This window comes from Bidens hawaiensis, unplaced genomic scaffold (genome assembly GCF_021521415.1).
Source record: "Bidens hawaiensis isolate Kalapana, Puna unplaced genomic scaffold, B.hawaiensis_p1.1 tig00028782_1, whole genome shotgun sequence".
In the NCBI taxonomy this organism is placed as follows: Eukaryota; Viridiplantae; Streptophyta; class Magnoliopsida; order Asterales; family Asteraceae; genus Bidens; species Bidens hawaiensis.
Genome location: NW_027494720.1, coordinates 91,912 through 113,192, shown reverse-complemented (window position 1 = coordinate 113,192; position 21,281 = coordinate 91,912). Strand labels below are relative to the sequence as shown.

The window sequence follows — 21,281 nt, the reverse complement described above, 5'->3', positions numbered from 1 at the left end:
AATTTTATAAAAATATTTCCAGAATTAATTCTTATATTTAAAATTTACTTATCTATTTTTAAACACCATTTAAACACTAAATATGTCGTAAATACCAAACGATCTTAGAAAAATCCCAAATTTCTCCTGGATATCCCCTGCCATCCACATAGTCCCCTGTAATTTTTCCAAAACCAAAATCTTCTTTTAAATGCCATTTTTACTAAAACCGAGCTAGAAATCCCTAGAACTCGTTTAACCGAAAAGCCTACTTAGACTTCTCCAACGGACCTCAAATTTTGTGTGTGACTTATACATGATATGAAAAGCTTATCCACAATTTTCCAGAATTTTTCATGATATTTAACTATTTTTCACCATTTTTGGCCAAAACCGAGCATTAAATTCACCAAATATTCATCCTTCATCCAAAAATTACCAAAAATTCACAGAACTCAAATTTCCATGTGTTTAAAACCTCTGTAAAATTTCATGACCTAACTCTAAACGACCAACAATCTGTCCCAAAAACTCATAACCGAACATAACCGAATATACCTTTCGTTTTCCGCCACTACAAGCTACAAACTCATCTTTCCGCCTTGTCTACCACTAAATACAGAATCTACAAACAACATACCACAATACCAAGCAAGTTACACTCACGATCAAGCCATTTCTTTCATGGTTACGGTTATGATACTAAAAACAAAGATTTAACCGTAAAAATTCGTTTTTGACTCGTTTAACTCATTTCTTGGACCAAGATCCCTTGTATAACTTGTATAAATCACTTGATCATGCAAGAATCGGTTTCATCTCGGGTTTCCACCCATTTTTCATTTGAAACCTCATTTTCTTGAAAGAAAACTCAAGAAAGAACTATGAAAATGATTATATGTCGATCTTTACCTTGGTTTCTTGATTAAAGACTTGGGTTTTTGTATGAAGGTTTGAAAGGTTGAGAGGATTTGGACTTGGTTGAATGAGAAAAAAGAAAATGAATTGGTTTGTGCATGTGTGTGTTCCGATCGGAACTTTTGGATGGGTGGGGTGGGACCCACTTGTTAAATCTAGTCCACTCATTTGGATTTCCATGATCTGGATAATGTTTTGGATAATCTGGTTCAGTTCGTTTCTCGGTTAAACGTTTAATTCGGCTTAAAACGAGGCAAAAACGGTTGTTTTTCGGCTAAAAATAAAATTTATACAAAACCGATTTAAAAACTTAAACCATGACATTTATTAACTTAAAACGTCATATTATTAGTTATTACGCATCTTTTTCGGCTTGATCGATCGTCTCTTGCTCGGTTTGGTATTAAAGGTTTCGTTTAACGTACCGACGTACTATTAAATCGAAATCCTTTTTCTGCGCTATAATCCACTTATCCCGAAGCTTTAATACTTCGTAACATCACTAAATATCATATATCTCGTCTATAATTGAACCCTCGATTCATTCGGGTTTCAATAACTATCGATCGTTTGATCGCATAATCAATACGGGGAATTATATATTCACGTACAACCAATACAATGAACCATGTATTCTCGTATAATTACCATGGTAACCTGTGTACCCGACATTGTATATGACGTAACTAACGTCTACCGGTTAGGGTATACCTGGTTTCGTCGGAATCGTTACATTCTCCCCCCGTTAAGAAATTTCGTCCCCGAAATTTTACACGCCCACTATCTCCTTTCGAGAGAAAGGTGGGGGGGTTTTTCCTTCAGAATTCATCCTCGCGTTACCAAGTATAATCTGGTCCTCGCTGTGAATTCCACTTAATCTTAATTAATAAAGCTTGGTATGTCCAAACTGTTTAGTTTTCTCGTCTACTACACTACGGAATTAGTTATGATATCAAACATGTCTTCTATGAGTACCTCTATTACTAGTACTTTCGTTGCCTCATCGCTTAGGCACTTTTCAATCCGTATACATGGCAGAACATCATGTATAGTACTTAGCCCCTGGAATACTTTAATCAATAAACTAAGTGACCAATCATGGAGATAATCACATGAGGCCCAATATATTAAGGAGCTAATTTCGGTTTTGCCAAACCTCATATCACCTCTCTCTAAGGTGATGCCTTAAAGTACCATGTCACCTCTTTCTGGAGACAATGGTTTCCTTTGAATGTTGGCATAAATCCTTTGCCAATCTCGCGCTGCTTTCAACTTACCTTAAGTATTATAAATCCGATTGTTTGTTTCTCGAATCAATTAAATCTTATGGCTTGATTGAAGCCCATTTTCAGTTTAACAAATTGGAGATAACTGCTTCACCCATAGAAAGCTTCAAGCTCTCGATGCTTCCTTCCCCTCCTTCCAATAATGGAAGTAGGATGACTATTTCGATCTGAGATCATTGAAAATGGTACTCCACGACGAGTTACCATTTCAACATCATGAATTTGGGCGAGAATTCATTGTGGTAATCGTCATAGATTGGAATGAAATGCGAGGATTGGTTAATCGATCCGCGATTACCCAATTTTCCTCATGCCTTTGATATATCTTGGGAAATTGCATCCCGAAATCCAATGTAATTTATTCCCACTATCATTGGCGAATTTTCTGTCATTGTGGCGTTCCCAAGGGTTTTCGGTATGCAGCCTTATCTCTTGTATAACTTAAACTTTCACCAACATACGTAACCATATCTTTCTCCACTCTCGGTCATTAACAAAATCTTTTCAGATATTCGTATCATCAATAGTCCAATCCGATCCCGGATGTATGGAATATTTTGATCTATGCGCTTCGTCCATGATTAATTCACTAAGGTCATGGAGGGTCGGGATCTAAGCCCGATTTTTGAAGTAGAGAATTTTGTCCACGCGCTGTTCGAAATTCTTCTCAATGCCGTAAGGTTCCTTCTTTTCCAATTGTTCCTCTTTCAACGCCTCACGTTTAGCGACTCGAATCAGGTTCGAAGGTTCAACTGGACTATCTTCCCCAACGCCCTCATTCGCAATGGCTTAACCCGATCTTTCCTACTCAAGGCATCGGTTACGACATTAGCCTTGCCGGGTGGTAACGGATGTCACAGTCTTAATTGTTTAACAACTCAACCCATCTTCATTGCCTCATACTTAGTTCTTTCTGATCGAATATGTGATGCACACTTTTATGATCAGTGAAGATGGTGTACTTCGTATCGTAGAGACAATGTCTCCACATTTCAAGTGCATAGATAACCGCTCCCAGTTCTAAGTCGTGAGTAGTGTAATTTTACTCGTGTACTTTTAACTGTCGGGAAGCATTGGCTATAACCTTAATATACTGCGTCAACACGCATCCTAACCCTTTACGCGATGCGTCACAATACGCGACAAAACCATCGTCTCTATCGGGGAGACTTAAAATCGGCGCTTGGCACAATTTTAATGGTTTCTATCTTATTTGGTTCTATGTGAAATCCTTGTTGCTTTACAACATGACCAAAATATTATGCATTCTTTATTCAAAATCACATTTCAAAAATTTCGCGTACAACTCCTCTTGCTTTAACATTTCCACAATTTTCCTTATCCGTCGCTCGTGCTCTTCTTTACTTTGCGAATATATTAAAATATCATCATTGAATGTTATGACAAATTTGTCAAAATAAAGTTACAGACTCGGTTCATGAGTTCCATGAATGCTGCCGGCGCATTTGTTAGCCCGAAAGGCATAACAAGAATTCATAATGGCCGTAGCGAGTCCGAAACACTGTTGTTGCAACGTCTTCCTCTTGGATCTCTCATTTGGTGATAACTATATCCACGATCAATTTTTCTAAAAATAAATCGTCCCTTGCAGTTGGTTAAACAGATCATTCACTTCGAAGAAGTGAGCACCTACTCTTGATCGTCATTTTATTCAATTCTCCCTAATTAACACATATCCTAACACTTCCGTCCCTCATTTCCCAATTAAAACTGGTGCACCCCATGGTGACTAACTAGGTCGTATAAAGCCTTATCCAATAATTCTTGCATTTCAGTTGGTGCAAGTCGATAAGATGCTTTAGCAACAGGGCCAGCTTGAGACATTAAATCGATTCTGAATTCGACCTGTCGGGTTGGCGGTAATCCAGGAAGTTCTTCTAGGAAAAACTTGTGGAAATTCGCGTACCATAGGGATATTTTCTATATGTTTACTTTTAATTACTTTGGCAATCGCGTTTGTTAACTACACCACGTCTTCTTGTCGTACATATTATAACATCTCAAGATGAGATTAGAGTGGTAACATAATACCGTACACTTTTCTCCGTATCAAATCGCTTCATCGTCCGAAGGAGATCTTCTAATCATCTTCTTTTCATATTTGATTTCAGCTTCATGTTGAGTTAGCCAATCCATGCTAACTATTACGTCAACACTTCTTTACTTTACTGGTCGTAGGTCAATAAGGAAGGGTTAATCGTTCAGAATAATAGGACAATTCCGAACAATTTAGTTAATCATTAGGGATTTACCATTAGCGATTCTACAGTATAGGGTTCTATAGTTTCACTAATCGTATCTTTCCAAAGGGTAGGAGGTTAGCAGGAACTAACTTCTATCGACGACCGTAAAAATTATCACTGAAGTCTATTGATTTAAAACTACCACATACTTAACACCACCTTTGGATCATGACGTGCTTTATTCAAATTACTCACAAAAGCACGGCTCCTTGCTTGATCAGAGGTTGATGCTTGTCATGAGGTTCATCTTCACCGCCACGTTCATAGCATGTACTACTGTTTGGCATAATTTGATTTCTTCGGATGGATTGTTATTGAAGTTGTTGGGCTCGGAGTGGTTGTACATGAATGGGTTGGGGTTGCCGGTTCTCATGGCTTCAGTTGGTTCTACGAATGTGGCATTACGTCCATCTTTACCATACCTGTGGCCTACTATCACCCGACATTCTTCTTTCTGCCGATAACTATATTTTCCACATTTAAGGAAGGACCCTTTATGCGGTTCATGTTTTCGCACCAGAACTAGGTTGGATAACGCGGTATAAATCACTAGTTAACCTATCAAATTTCCTACTACAAGAAAATTGACTGTTGAACAAGTTAACTAAGTGTGAGAAAGAAGTAACATAAAAGGGAGGAAGACTTAGCAGCCATTTCAAAGCAGATCCTGATAGTGTGGCTCCAAAACCTTTGCATAGACAAGTCTCCTTGAGACTCTCAGGAATTGGATTAATTTCCATCCTTTCCTTGTATTGGGCTACATGTTCCTCAGGATCAGTGGTCCCATCATACACTTTCATGTTGGAGGTTTGAAAGCGTTTCGGGATCTCCGCATCACAGATGGGTGGAGCAAATCTGGATAACTTGTGGCTTCCCTCCGGTATCTCAGGAATTGGACGGATCACCCCTGGTACGCTGGATATCATATCCTTGAGTTTCTGCAGTTCCTTAGCCATAGCTTGGTTGATACCTGCGTTCTACATGGAACCATGGTTATCATTTAAGGATATAGGATTATACATATTACCTCTTTGTTGTGTAAAGGTAGGCATTCCAGAAGAGTGGCTGAGGTAAGAAGCGTCTGCTACAGGAGTTGGTCCACCTGAAGCTATAGTCTGCATAGGGATTATTTATCCTTCATGGACCTCGGAGGATCTTTGATGTTGAACCCCTGAGGATCCTTAATACTAGAATAAGGATCCTTGATTCTGCAAGAAGGATCCTTGATTTTGAACAAAGGATCCCTTTGGTTGAGACTTGAAGGATCCTTGAGGATATGATCCGTAGGATCCTTGTTGAAGGATGGATAATCCTTGTTGGAAAGTTGAGGATCCTTGAGCTAATTGACCCATGGACCCCGGTTGAAGGATGGATGATCCTTGCGCATGTTGAGCCAAGGATCCGGGAGTAGTAAAATCCAGCATTCTAAGCACTAGAGGAGTCTGATCCTCTACCAGCCTCTTAGTCCTCTTGAGGTCTTCGATCTCCCGAAGAATCTTCTGGTTAGTCTTGTTTTGTTGATCCATGTATGCTTTGACCTGTGAAAACATATTAGAAACATCATTGTAAGTATTAACTACCGAAGTGGCAGCGGTAGTTTTCGAGTTCTGGAAGACTGGTAGTTGTGTCTTGTTTCGAGCAGCAGAAGCGCTCGGTGCTCCCGTCAATGGAGGAGGCATCGGTGGCAAAGTTCTTGAGGAGAGAGGAGCCGAAGATGGCATGGTTAATGAAACAGAGGTTGATTGAGAGGCTATTGAGAGTGGTATTGATGGAAAAGGTTGAAAATTGGTAGGGTATTTTCTGGGTTATAACACCAATTGCCCCACGGTGGGCGCCAAATTGTTTTGGGCAAAAATCGGCTAAAGATAATATATCCAAATCTGTTATGTGAGGTTAGTGCTAATTTGATAACAGTGAATATATGAACAAAATGGGGATGAATAACGTGATTTGTTGCGAGGAAAAACCCCTTGATCTTGTTTAGATCAAAGGAAAAAAAACCCCGGGTGATGACAATTCGTCTATCGCCACTTTATTAATGTCAAAAATCGGGTTACAATGGGTGGAGTTTATGATCAACGAATACAATAAAGCTATGTGTGTGTTTATAGAGAACTCAGTAGCTAGAGTATGTGCGAGTGTAATCGTGTAAGTGTCCTAGTATTGATCATAAACTCGATATAAAATGAAAACAAATTAACAACTAACTAACTAGTCCTACATTTCCGCCATCTTCCCACTATCTCCAACGTTGCTTTTGACCATGTGCTTATGAAGTACAAGTAGCGAGAATTATGGTAGAATAAGTCTTGTAGCCGTTGCTCTTATTGAATAATAACCTACACACAAGAGACAATTATTAATAATACTAAGTTCTGAGGATCCTTTATCCTATTACAGCTCTGGAACCCTTCAGAAGGATAGTTGATCCAGATCTGTCGTCAAGAATAACATATCCTTAGTATCAAAATTATCTGCTCTAACAATATAACCTACACTTCTTCTAAGAATAAGAAAAGATATAACCTACACACGAAAAACGTATAAACTACACCCAAAATTCATCATCAATAAAATAAACACGCACATAAAACCATATAACCTACACATGAAAATTTTATCTTACACAAATACAATTTATTCAAACATTAAAATTTCTTTTTATTCAGAACCAATTTCTTCCAAGTCAACATATCAATATCCATCAACAAGTAGTTACATTGTGATGAATAATACAAAAAACTATGTTATAAATGTTTGCATTAAATCTAAAATAAAAAAATATACAACCTACACAAAAACATATAACCTACACTTGTTCACAAAATAAGAAAACATATAACCTACATACGAAAAACATATAACCTACGCATGTGTAGGATATGTGTATTCTTGTGTAGTTTATATAATTGTTGATGTCGAATTACATATGTAAGTTGTATGCTTTTCTGTATGTTGTACGTTTTTATTGCTCAAAACAATTGTAGGTTATATAACTTTGTGTAGGTTGTATATTTATTATTAATATTTAATGAACACATTTGTATGATATTTCTTTATTAATATTTATGACAATATTTTTTATAGGCATATCAATTGAAAGAAAATATATTATGTTTTAATATTTATTGTTAAAAAACACGTTTATATATGCTAATTAATATAGTGGAAAGAAATTATTAAATAGTATCATATGAAAAAATTGTATTTTAGTTGAATAAAATGAGGATGGTGTAAATAAAAAAATAATACTAAATTAATGTTTTATCTTTTTAAAAATTATAGATAATTAGTTAGATATATTAATTAGAGAGAGATTTATTATGGTTATATTAGTTTTATTAATTAGAGAGATTGTGCATTTATTGTTGCATTTACATTTTTTATTTATTCTTAAATATTTAAAACTTAAAATAAAACTAGTGCCTCATATTCCCTTCTCGAATTTCTCGCACTAATAACATTTCTTTCCTGAACTTAAGCATATATATATATATATATATATATATATATATATATATATATATATATATATGGTAGGGTTAACGTAAAAACAATAGTTTTGTGAGTAACATAAGAATAGATGTGAACCCTTGTATGTAGTATTTAGTGGTTGAAATTAGTAGTTTCTAAAAGTTGTATAGTTTCCAATTTACACTGTATAATATCCTATTTAGGTTGTGTACTTTATTTTAAAGGCTTCTCACACTTCTCAAAAACAATTGTTTTTTATTTGAACTCTTATATATATACATATATATATATATATATATATATGTATGTATGTATGTATTGGATCATTTCAGAAGTTTTTTTACAGCGAGAAGTGAATGTGTAACTCCATTAATCCCTAATTTTACTCCCTTTCTTATGTGTAGGTGCGTTGTGTAGGTGCATATGTATGTGTGTAGGTATGTACGTTTGTATATGTGTACGTATGTTTGTATATATGTATGTTTGTATGTGTGTAGGTACATAGGTATGATTTTTTTAAATATTTTTTTAAAGGTTTCTTTAGTGGTCCAAAATGGTTCTCAAAGTTCTCAATTTTCAAATGGTTCTCTTAGGATCCTTACCCTATATATATATATATAGTGAAAAGATCCAATACATTAATCCTTAACGTACATTAACGTACGCGAATCCCGTTTTTCATGAATCGATCCATGAAATCACATCCCAACATCTCGGAATGGTCAATACATATCCAATTAATCATTGGTTAACCGAAAAAAACAGTTTTGGGTCGTTAATCGATCAATTTTTTACTTTTTTCACGAAGACCGTTTTTTGAGCGCTTTAGGTTTTTGCCTTTGTTTTTTGCCTTTAAGCGTCTCGCGTAGCTCTCGTACGTTAAGGCATTAGCGTACAATATCTATACCCTATATATATATAGGATTAATTTCTTTTGAGAACCGCTTTGAGTTTTAAGAACTCGAAAGAACTCAATGTAACAACTTTTTTTTAAAAATTTTTATTTACACATGTGTAATACGTAAGTGTAACTAATGTACAAAAAATTACCGTATTTTTTTACACATCGAATCGACTTTTTACACATGTGTAACAAAAGTTTAAACTTGTGTAATTAACAAAAATCTTTATTCTACCTCCTGGTTTATTTTTTAATTAAATTTAATCTCAGTCACATATTCTAACACATTTAATTAAATGTGTGGTCCAAAATTGATTTCTTAAAGTTCTTACAATTCATCAAGTTCTCAAAATATCCCTCTCCTATATCTATATAGGGTTTGGATCAAATACAAATGAAATTAACGTGCTAAATGTGAATAACAAGTAGAGTAATTATCATAGAGTAATCACATAATTACTCTATGATAATTACTCTACTTGATTCTCACATTAAGCACGTTAAAAAAATAATAGAAAGAAAAAGAGAAAAAGGATGCCTGGTTTTCGCTCAACTGGTTTATGAAGAGTGAATAATAAGAGACAGTAGATATATATCCGGAAGGGGAGTTCCCGATAAAACTCTATAGCTCTATATAATGATTATTTTTGGCATGTCAAATCTCACATGTTTTGTAGGTATTTGAATTTAAAGACAAAATGACAGCTGTGATCTTATCACAACCGCCATTTTGGGGGAAATTGTTAGAGCTCGGAAATTTAATGTTGTGGATATATTATCCTGCCACAGGTTCTGAATCAGTTATCATTAGCATATGTTCCAGTTCTGGTTAGGATCAAGGATCCTCAGCACTTATTATTGATTACTAATGATTGTTCTCTTTATGATATTAATATTAACGCAGGTAAAACGACTAATGACTGAGTCCAGCCTGTTATTTCGCTATCAAAGTCAATAAAGAACGTGGTCAAAGCATGTAACGGCTATGTGGAAGAAGTGGGCTTGAATAGAGGCGAGAAAATAGAAAAATGTTAGTTAATGATATTTTATCTATTTATAGAGACTCTGGCAGTAGAACAGATGCGCAACATACACACCTGTAACACACACGCACACTGAGCATTCTCTCTTGTAATCATTGTCTTATCTCACTTTGTACTACAATACTTTGTTTACTAATAATATCGGTGATAGACAATAGTCATTACCCGGTGGTTTTATGCCGACAATCTCATATTAATCCAAAACCTTAAGTCTATGTTAAATTAACGGTTTAGTTATGTTTTTATATCCATGTTTTATGTTACAAATGAGGTTGTATACTTAAATTGGCATGAAGACCAACATATATAACTTTCATTTGCCTCTTATAAAATGTATATTATATGTAAGATTTTATTTCTTCCAATTTTCTCCTTTTGAAATTAACTTAATTTAGTTTGTCATAGTGCCATATACTCACAAATATTTTTATATTAAACTAGCAATTATCATTTAACTGAATGAAAGAAACAAACACAAACACACATACACACACACAAACACACACACACACACACACACATATATATATATATATATATATATATATATATATATATATATATATATATATATTTATATAGGGTTGGTTTCATTAAAAACTCCAAAAAAGTTAAGAACTCTTAGGAACTCTACACAACTAAACATTTTAAATTTTTTTATATATATATTAACATTAGTTAAGAGTAGTTTTATCATACTTTATATAAAAAAATTTGATTAAATATATTAATTCACAAGTTTACATATGTATAAATTTATGTACTAACAAATTTACATATGTGTAATACAAAAAATAGATATGTATAAAAACTAATTTTCAAAATTTTAATCGTAAATATAGATATACAAATGATAAAACTACACTCAAATAATATTAACATACAAATTTTTTTATAAAAAAACGTTATTTTTTAAGGGTTCCTTCAAGTTCTTAAATAATTATCAGTCCTATATATATATATGTGTGTGTGTGTGTGTGTGGTATGGTTCAAGAAATAAATGAAATTACTGCGAGAAATACAAGAAATGAATATGAGCCACTAGTTTTGTTTTAGGTTTTAAATTCTTAAATATAAATAAAAAACTATAAATTCATTCTCAAACTTTAATTATTATAACTAATAAACCATAATAGTTATCTATTTAATTAAAATAACTAATCAAATTATTATAATTGAAAAATATTAAGAACTCATTTATTTTTATAACCTATATTTTGTCTTTTGAATTTTTATTCTACACAATTACAATTTATTCATACATTAAAATTTATATCTATCAAAAACCAATTTCTTCCAACTCAATATATTAATATCCATCAACACATACTTACATTGTGACGAATAATACAAAAAACTATTTTACACGTGTTTGCATTAAATATTAGCAAAAAAGATACAATCTACACAAAAACATATAACATACATTTGTTCTAAGAATAAGAAAACATATAACCTACATACGAAAAACATATAGCCTATGCATGTGTAGGATATGTGTGTGTTTGTGTAGTTTTTATAATTGTTGATGTCGAATTACATATGTAAGTTGTATGCTTTTTTTGTATGTTGTACATTTTTATTGCTCAAAACAAGTGTAGGTTATATAATTTTGTGTATGTTGTATATTTATTATCAATATTTAATGGACACATTTGTATGATATTTTTTTATTAGTATTTATGACACTAATTTTTATAGGCATATCAATTGAAAAAAAATATATTATGTTTTGATATTTATTGTTAAAAAACATGTTTTTATATGCTAATTAATTGAGTGAAAAGAAATTATTAAATAGTATTATAATAAGTTGTATTTTTGTTGAATAAAATTAAGATGGTGTGAATAAAAAATAATACTAAATTAATGTTTTTTTCTTTTTAAATATTATACATAAATTAGTTAGATATATTAATTAGAGAGAGATTTATTATGTTTATATTAGTTTTATTATTTAAAGAGAGAGATGGTGCATTTATTGTTGCATTTACATTTTTTATTTGTTTTTAAATATTTAAAACTTAAAAAAAATTAGTTGTTTATATTCATTTTTCGTACTAATATCATTTCTCTTCAGAATTTAAGCCTATAGAATATATATATATATATATATGAGAGATAATTTGAGAACCTCTTGAGTTGTTAGAACATTGAGAACTCAATATGGACCACATATTTAATTAAATGAGTATGAAATATGTGGCTAAGAATAAATCTGATTAAAAAATTAATCAGGAGGGAGAATAAGTATTTTTGATAATTACACAAGTTTAAACTTTAGTTACACATGTGTAATAAGTCGATTCGGTGTGTAAAAAACTACGGTATTTTTTTTGTACATTACTTACACTTACGTATAACACATGTGTAAAAAAAATTTAAAAAAAAGTTGTTAAGTTGAGCTCTTTCGAGTTCTTAAAACTTAAAGTGGTTCTCAAAAGAAATCAATTATTTATATATATATATGCGCGCGCGCTAAACGTACTTCCTCTATATAAACTTTATAACCCCATCAAGTTAAAAAAATAATATCTAAGTCACATACCTTTGTACAAACCATAAACAAATTGTAACTTCAAATCACAATTAATATCCATTATATTATAACATCATTACATCACCATCCACTTTATAACTAATAAAATGAGTTAAATATTTCATCCTGTTACTCCTGTATATAATTACTTTTATAATAACTATTTCTTCGTTACCTTTTTTCTGGGAGGCGACTCGTCAGACTGACCGTCACCATAGAGGTTTAGAGACTCTTGTCCTTGTAACCTCATATTATCATTAAATTTATTAATAAACGCTTCAATGCGTCGGTTCAACTCTTCATGACTTGGTGTCAACTCAATCTTTAGCTTCCTAGTTTTTGGTTGCTGATTCTGGTTTCCAAACACCGTACGGTCCTTGAACGTCTCTGATTTTCTCACAGCCCTTGTCGACTCTTTGGATGGAGGATCACGGTAGAGGTTCACGAACGTGTCCGATTTTCTACCGCTCTTGGTTATCATCTTCCACGTGCTATCCATCGTCTCGTGCTTCTTCGGCTTCAGCATTCTCAACGTTACCGGACCTGTTGAATATTATCAGGTCGTATATATATGTTTGAATCTAACAATTACAAATTCATATTCATCCAAAAATTATATGAAAATTTTATAATATGTTTCATTAAAGGACAAACTATACATATAACATGATAATTAATCCCACTCCGTTTTAAACAACCGTCCAAATAAAATTTCACTATTTATTGTCATAAAAGTTTCAAATATTTGACTTTTTTTTTCAAACGGTCATTTAAGTGTTTTATGGACGGCTGCTATCATGTAAAATAAAATGAGGGCGGTGTAGTTATAACATAAAATTTACCTTCAGGAATGTTTTTCTCATCCGGTTCCGGATTATAAGCGAATCTGGATGTCACGAGCGGCTTCTCTTTCACAACCGGAAACTTAAACTCGGGTGGTGGTGGAGGCGGCTCAACGACACTCGGCGGTGTATTAATATTCCACGTTGCATTAAAGTCATCCTCACCATCCACCGAACCTCCAACCACTACCGGATGGTCCATTACATTAAAACTGAAATGAAAGTGATCTGACGTGGGTTGTAGCGGTGGAGGAGTGTTCGAGTCAAAATAGTCAGCTTTATTATTATTCTTATTATTATTATAATTATTAGTAGTATGTTGAAACTGAGTATTATTTAAAAGGTGATTAGGTAGGAAGTGAGTGAAGATGACGATGGCTACGATGATGACGTTAGCGACAAGATAGACGTATGGCGGTTGCAGCCAGGAGGTGATGATGGACCAAATCACAGGGAAGTCGTTAAAGGCGAACTTATACATCACCGGAAATATTGATGATTTTGCCCTTAAGGCTATTGATACAACTCCCACGGAGATAAACAACATTTTTAATGAGTTGCTTAAAGATAACATTTTTTTGAATTCAATTCAATTTTGTTAGGCGTGAGAGAGAGAGATGGAGATTGAGGATGTAAATGAAATGATTTGCAAACAGTGCATATATATATATATATATATATACAAGATAAGATATTTACCCTATAGTTTGTTTTATGATATTTAACTATTTAGTAATTAACTCCCTTCACCGTCCTTATCGTGTTACAATCTTATTTATTCTCAACTTCTTAGTTTAATTAATTTAAGATTCTGATACCCTGCCTATCACCCTTCATTAATCTTCCTTCAACTTTTTCATATAATTTTTAAATAAAAAATAAAAATTAATAATTTTAAAACAATGCCTAATACATAAAATTATTAAAGTAAAATTGTTAAAAAAACATACTTTTATAAATTATTAAATTTATTGTAAATTTATAATAATACCCTCATGTGTCTTGCACATTATCAAATTTAACGGAAAATTTTAACTGGGTTAGTGCCAAAGGACGTAACCTAATAGGGATTTGAAACATCAAGTATGTTCTCTAAAATTAAGTTTGCTAAAGGACTACCATTGAAAAAACGTGCAAACATAAAGGACGTGTTTTGTCATTTTGTCTTTTTAATATATATACCATTGATTAAGCAATATCGAGGGATATTTTGAGAACCTTGATGAGTTGTACGAACTTTAAGAACTCAAAATAGACCACACATTTAATTATATGAGTATGAAATATGTGGCTGAGAATAAATCTGATTAAAAAATGAATCATGAGAGATAATAAAGATTTTTGATGATTACATAAGTTTAAATGTTAGTTACACATGTTTAATAAGTCGATTCGGTGTGTAAAAAATACTGTAATTTTTTTACGTTACTTACACTTACGTATTACATACGTGCAAAAAAATGTTATGTTGAGTTCTTTCGAGTTCTTAAAACTCAAAGTGGTTTTCAAAAGAAATCAATCATATATCTATACTATATATAATACATAACAAATGGGCAAATTAAAACACTTAAATTTTAAGTAATTTACAACTTAATTAAAAAATGGTACAACTTACATAGCATATTAAAAAAAAGTAAAACAGTAAACTTCAATTCTTTAAACATAGTTACAATATTGTCGACTCAACTTTAATTAACTTTTGTAAATTTAAGTAATAATTACAAACTTAGCCCTTTAACTTTTAACTATATATTCTTTTTAATTTCACATTTAACCCAACTTCCACCCACAACTTTTAAACAGTCATAATTTTTTCATACGTTAATAGTTTTTTTTTTAAAACCGACACCATGAAAAGGAGAATTTTATTCTTTTTAATTTGACTATGATATCGCCTTAGTTTTCTTAGTTAAAAAAATTAGCATTTATGTAACTGTGTTTGCGATCCAGTTTTGATGTTTTTAAATAAACAATTAGTAGCGGTTTTTGATCATATAAACGAAACATAACCATTAAAAATTGAAACCTATCCATTATCAACGGTTGGTGTTCTCGCTGCTTCGCGTGGACACCCGTCTAGTGTGTGTGTGGGGGGGAGTGTTTTTCTAAAAATAAGTAGTTTTCTAGGAAGACTAAGAATAAATCATAGCTATTAGATCATGTGAATCAATGGTTGAGATTTAAAATCACCAATAACCGACATAGTTTCCTAAAATTACTCTTTAATCATTATAACTGACATAGTTTCCTAGAATTGTTCTTTCACAATTATTTGTAATGCCAAATGTCAAAAATTTGTTGGTTCTTACCATTATTAGGAGACTCTTTATTCTTATTTAAACTCTTTTCTATATATATATATATATATAGAGAGAGAGAGAGAGAGGAGAGAGAGAGAGAAAAGATGGAATACGCAAATGCTTATCGTACAAAACCGTACATGAGATCTGGGAGCGTCGATCTACACTTTCGATTCAGTTGCGAGAGGTTGCAAAAGCGAGAATGGTATGATTGTCTTTTTTGATTCGTAATCTAAATTTGGTAATTTTTTTTGTATAAACGGTTACGATCCACATTTTTAGCTTAATCAAAATCAGTTTCTTATTTACGAAACAATTTTTGTACCGAAAACTATCAATTGAGCTCTCTTGAGTACACGAACCAGTTTTTCAATCGATTTTGTGATTTAGGGTTTTGAAATTGAAGACGATCGTGAATGTAAGTTTTTTCTTTGTTTTAACTAATCAACAGTAGATGTATACTGTGTTTACAATCGTGGCAGTAACATGTATGTTAGTTTCTATTAGAATCACATTATAACTGATTAGTTTAGTTAGTGAGCGTGTTCATACTAGTAGTGTTTTAACATGGTTGATTTTTGGTGTTTAAACTATGAGCGTATCATATGTGTGTTAATATGACTGATTATAATATAATGGAATATGAGTGTGTTAATATTAGGATTGTTAAAATGGTCGATTCAATAATATGAGTGTATCATGAGCGTGTTAATATGACTGATTATAATATTATAGAATATGAGCGTGTTAATATTAGGATTGTTAAAATGGTTGATTCAATAATATGAGTGTGTTTTGAGCGTGTAGTTTATGTATTTTATGAAATGAGCATGTTATGAGCGCGTTTGGATTACTTTATTATGTTTTTGGTGTTAACAGTTTGATTTGATATTTGTGTAGATGATTCAAGTGTTTTGTTTGAAGGTCAAGGGGTTGATATCATTCCTGAAGTTGCTTCTTCTTACAGAACTGTTAAAGGAATGATGTTTTCGTCAATTGATCAAGCATTTGATTTTTATAGTGAATATGCTAAAAAAGTTGGATTTGGGGTTCGCAAAGGTGGATCTTACCTGCATGATGGTGTACTAAAGACCAAGTATTTTACATGTTGTAAAGAAGGTCACAAGCCAGCAAATATTTGTGATTCAAAAGGTGATTGTAATGAATCAAGAAGCCATATTATAAAAGGAGGAAGAGGCCGACAATTAGATGTGGTTGTAGAGCACATGTTCAGTTAAAATCTGTTGACGGTGTAATTTTTGAAGTACATGATTTTTTTGAAAGCCATAATCATAGAATGGTAGCAGATTCTAATATGAAGTTTGTTCGTTTTGCGAGGAAGTTAACACATGTCCAAAAGGAAGCTATTTATGAGCTGTCTAATATGAACCTGGGACCTATTAAAGCGTTTAACCTTATGAGAACACAGTACGGTGGTTTTGAAAAATTAAGTGCAACTAAAGATGATTGTAAGAATTTTAAACAATGTTTGAATTGTTATATTGGAGAGTATGATGCTGAGATGATTGCTCAGAGATTGTGTGCGAATAGAACATTTTCATCTGAATATTCTTTTGAATATGATGTCAATGATGATCGTGAGTTAATTCGTGTGTTTTGAGCTTATGAGATTTCAAAGAGTAATTATCTTGCATTTGGGGATATTATATCTTTTTATCCTACTTTTAAGACTAACAAGTAAGTTATTGATCCATACAGTTTCAATATAATATTCAATCATATTAGTTTGTGTGTATGAATATGTTTTTTCATGTACAGGTACAAGATGGTTTTTGTACCGTTCACGGCAATTGATAACCATTGTCATAGTGTGACTGTCGGTGCTGGATTATTAGCTTCCGAAACTATTGAATTGTATACATGGTTATTTCAAATGTTACTTAAGTCGTTTGGTAGTTCACCGAAGGTTGTTGTTACTGATCAAGGCCCTGCTATGAAGCAAGCTATTGCATCTGTGTTTCAAATACAAGGCATAGGTTATGTATGTGGCATATAATGAAGAAAGTTGCTGACAAGGTAACCTTTAACTGTGTTTGATTTAACTGTTAAAGTCTTTTTTGATGCTTAATATGCGAGCGTTTTATGAGCGTTGCATATTTTTTTTGATTTTTATATTTTGGTAACGAGCGTTTCATAAGCTTTTAACATTTTTGTATAGGTGGGAGCTGATCTTTGTAACTACGAAGACTTTAAGAGTAGGATATGTAATAATGTGTGGACGAATTCAATTAGTTCTTTCGAATTTAAGGAAAAATGGCAGGCTATAATGGCTGAGTTTGAGCTTGATAAGAATAAATGGCTTACTGATATGTATGAAATCAGATTTGATTGGATACATGCTTTTTATAGAGACGAACCTTTGTCCGAATTGATGCGTACAACATAATGATCAGAGAGTGAAAACCAATTTTTTGGACAAGCTACAAATTCTCAGTTAACATTAGTTGAGTTTTTCAACCATTTTGATTTTTGTATGGAGATATAAAGATACAATGGCAGACGGTGTGATCATGATAGTAGGTACACGTATCCGTAGTTAGAAACCAGAAGTTATCTTGAAAGGGAAGTGGTTAGGATATATACAAGATCTATTTTTATTGATGTTCAAGATGAAATTAATGAAATTGTTGGTGGTGTTTCACAATTCAGTTCTTGTGAAGAAGAATGAGGCATTTTGAGGTGTAAAATAATGGATTTTAATGCATATGTTCCAGTTTTTTTTGGAGGTAAGTATGAGCGTTTAGTAAGCGTTTTTAGTTCAAAGTTGTTTAATCTCAAATTAATTAACAAGTGTCTAATAAGCGTTTACATTTATTAGGTTGTGTTTAAGAAGGAAGGTGAGTTTGGTGAAGAGTGTACTGCAACATGCTCCTGCAAAAGATTTGAACAGTATGGTTTGGTGTGTCGGCATATTTTCTACGTCATGAATATGTATCAAGTCAAGAAATTCCTGAAAAGATATATAAATGATCGATGGAGGAAAGAGGTTGTGGTGAACATCAGAACAGTTCCAATGTCTGAGTTTGGTAATGATCAGAACAGGAAGATCAAAGAGATTTCTAGAGAAATAAAATACGCCGGTGAATACCTTATCAACAGTTATGTTGCAGATATTGATGAATTGATTTAAGTTAGAGATGAGATGAATTTTATGATTGAAAAAGCAGACTTAACTCGGTATGAAAGAGTACTTCCATCTAAAAGGGATAGATTTGCTGCTGTTTTAGGTTTTGAACAACCATCGGAAGTTACTGTTTGTGTACCTACTGGAATAAGAAACAAGGGTCGTGGCTTACACAAAAGAATTAAATCAAAGAAAGCGATAACCATTAGGCGCTCTAGGAAGAGTTATAGGGAGTGTCAAATTTGTCACCTACCTGGCCACAACAGCAGAACTTGTAACGCACTGCAGCAGAAACCGCAACAATGAATCCGCCGTAGTGAAGCGTTTTTTAAGAGTTTAGGTAATTGATTGTTTTAGATAGCAAGAGTTAGTTATTTGTTTCTAGATTGTGGGTTTTATAGTTAACTTTTTTACACAAGCGTTTCACAAGCGTATGACAAGCGTTTAGATGAACTTTTTATTTATTTATATTTTTAAAACATGCGGAGTTACACCCCATCATCATCATCAGACATGCAAACATACAAGATAAAAAAAAGAAAATAAAAAGCTAACATCATCAGACCCTATCAGCCTTTATCACTCCCTGTTTCTTGATGATCTCATGCCCATCTTCCTTGAACTCCATGTCGGTTAACACTTTTGAAACCGTGTCAACCAAAGTACCATACACGGAGTCTTAGCATGTAGTCTGTTGTTTTAGGAACTCAACAGTCTTTGCCTTGAACTCACTATCTGGTAGCTCCATGAGTTCCTTATATGCATCAAGAGTTTTTAATTTCTCTTGAAGCACGTAGGCCTGTGAGTGTTGAAGGGCGGTGAGAAACTTCCCGTCCTTTTCTTTCTCAAGATCCAACCTGGCTTTCACCATGATTTTCACAGTTTTATCACATGAAAACATCTTTGTGTGTGTTTTTGATTGTTTTTTGTGTGATCTGAATAACAAGAAGGGATGTGAAATATATAGACATAATTTTGGATGTCTATTAATTGTGGGTAGTTGAGATAGAGTTATTCAATATTATATTAATTTTGATTTACGCTATCATAATCACACAAATGTCATTTATTATTTCCTAAGCGTGTGTTAAATGTAGTATATATACTTCTAATATTTTGGTAGTTGACATGGTGTAATTTAATTTAATTGATTTGATGTAGACTATCATTACAAAAATCTTTTTCCAATTTTTGGCAGGTGAGTAGTAATAAATGTAATTAAACTATATTAAAAATTAGTTTTTTAACCTGATACAGTGGTTAGCGTATTACAAGCGTATGGGAGCGTATAACGAGCATATAAAAACTACGTCCTCACACTATTCTATGTTAGCCCGTGAGTATACAGTTTTTGAGCGTTATTCAAGCGTTTTGTTTTGTTTTATTTTATTATTATTTTGGTCCGTGAACCTGCAGTTCTTTTTTGTCTTTCTGTCCTTTTTTTGCTATTTGGACCGTGATCTTTTCCTATATATATATGCTATATTTTGTTACACATATATCCACACATATCAAAGTCAGTTATAATGGATGCTTCATCATCATCTTCATCATCATCTTTCAAGGAAGCTTTGAAGATGAAGATTGTGGAGCAGGTCGCCGCAGACAAAGTTTGCCGTGACAAGCTAACACATGAGTTTGTGATGCTTAACAATAATATGGATTGCATGGATGTTATTACGAATGTTCTTGTCAAAATGCCTGCTAGTACTATCCGATATCTTGCGGTTTTGTTTATGGTTGATATAGGGAAGAATGAGTTGGAACAGTACAAAGTATTATCAAAAGCTATTCTTGAACTAAACTGCTCAATGAAATTGAAGTTGGATTTTCTCAAGTCACTATTAGAGTAGTGGCTATTGGCCTGATGTGTTAAGAGTTTGATGAGCATTTGTAATGTTTTTTCAATATTTTTATCATGTAGTATTTTCTGTGTGCTTTGCTAATAAAAAATTCTAATGTTTTATATTAACATTGTTAGTTGATTTATATTAACAAAAGGCCATTGATTAAACTAGATAACAAAGTTTTGAAAGAATTCAAATTAGTTGTTGCCTTTTTGGAGTTCTTCAATCAACTCATCCCCGGTAAAAGTAGTGTCGTTATTTTCACTAAATTCATGCGCCTTCTGGATAAGAGGATCTATGTTCTTGTTTATATCTGACCGAAGGATTTTTCCCAAATACTTTTCCCTCAACCTTTTTAGCTTATTCACTTGTTTAGGGAATTCCTTGTAAAATCTGCACGTCCACGGTTTCTTCCCATCATATTTCTCCATGTGTCTCATAGCAAAAACCCCACAATCTACCCCATTGTCGGTTGTTCTCCATGCCATACTTAATCTTGTGATTGGAGCCTTTTGGATTTGATCAGCAATGGGGTGATTGATTTTCTTAAGATACATGTAAAAGACGGTTCTCTAAAAAAAATAAAAAGCACTTAAGTATTTCACAAATTTATAATAGCCATTGTTTGAGAGTTTGATGAGCGTTTACAAGGATTTGAGGATTCTTGTTGTATCTTTCTTCAAAAAGCCTTCTGATTTCTTTTTGTTTGTCCTCTGGCTTTTTAAACTTTTTATCAGTCG

At 32.8% G+C, this 21,281-nt stretch overlaps 2 protein-coding genes across 2 annotated transcripts; one reads left to right on the top strand and one right to left on the bottom strand.

Moving 5' to 3' along the window:
• Positions 1-12,564: 12,564 nt before the first annotated feature.
• LOC143577721 (uncharacterized) lies at positions 12,565-13,793 on the bottom strand. Its single transcript, XM_077061479.1, has 2 exons — positions 13,247-13,793; positions 12,565-12,947 (listed from the first exon to the last, which is right to left on the bottom strand). The coding sequence occupies exons 1-2, from the start codon at positions 13,791-13,793 to the stop codon at positions 12,565-12,567; spliced, it is 930 nt and encodes a 309-aa protein (XP_076917594.1).
• Positions 13,794-16,003: 2,210 nt separating this feature from the next.
• On the top strand, positions 16,004-18,700 carry LOC143577720 (protein FAR1-RELATED SEQUENCE 5-like). The gene is made up of 6 exons (XM_077061478.1): positions 16,004-16,037; positions 16,450-16,701; positions 16,815-17,151; positions 17,329-17,551; positions 18,285-18,296; positions 18,389-18,700. Exons 1-6 carry the CDS (start codon positions 16,004-16,006, stop codon positions 18,698-18,700), a joined length of 1,170 nt encoding a protein of 389 aa, XP_076917593.1.
• The last annotated feature ends 2,581 nt before the right edge of the window (positions 18,701-21,281 follow it).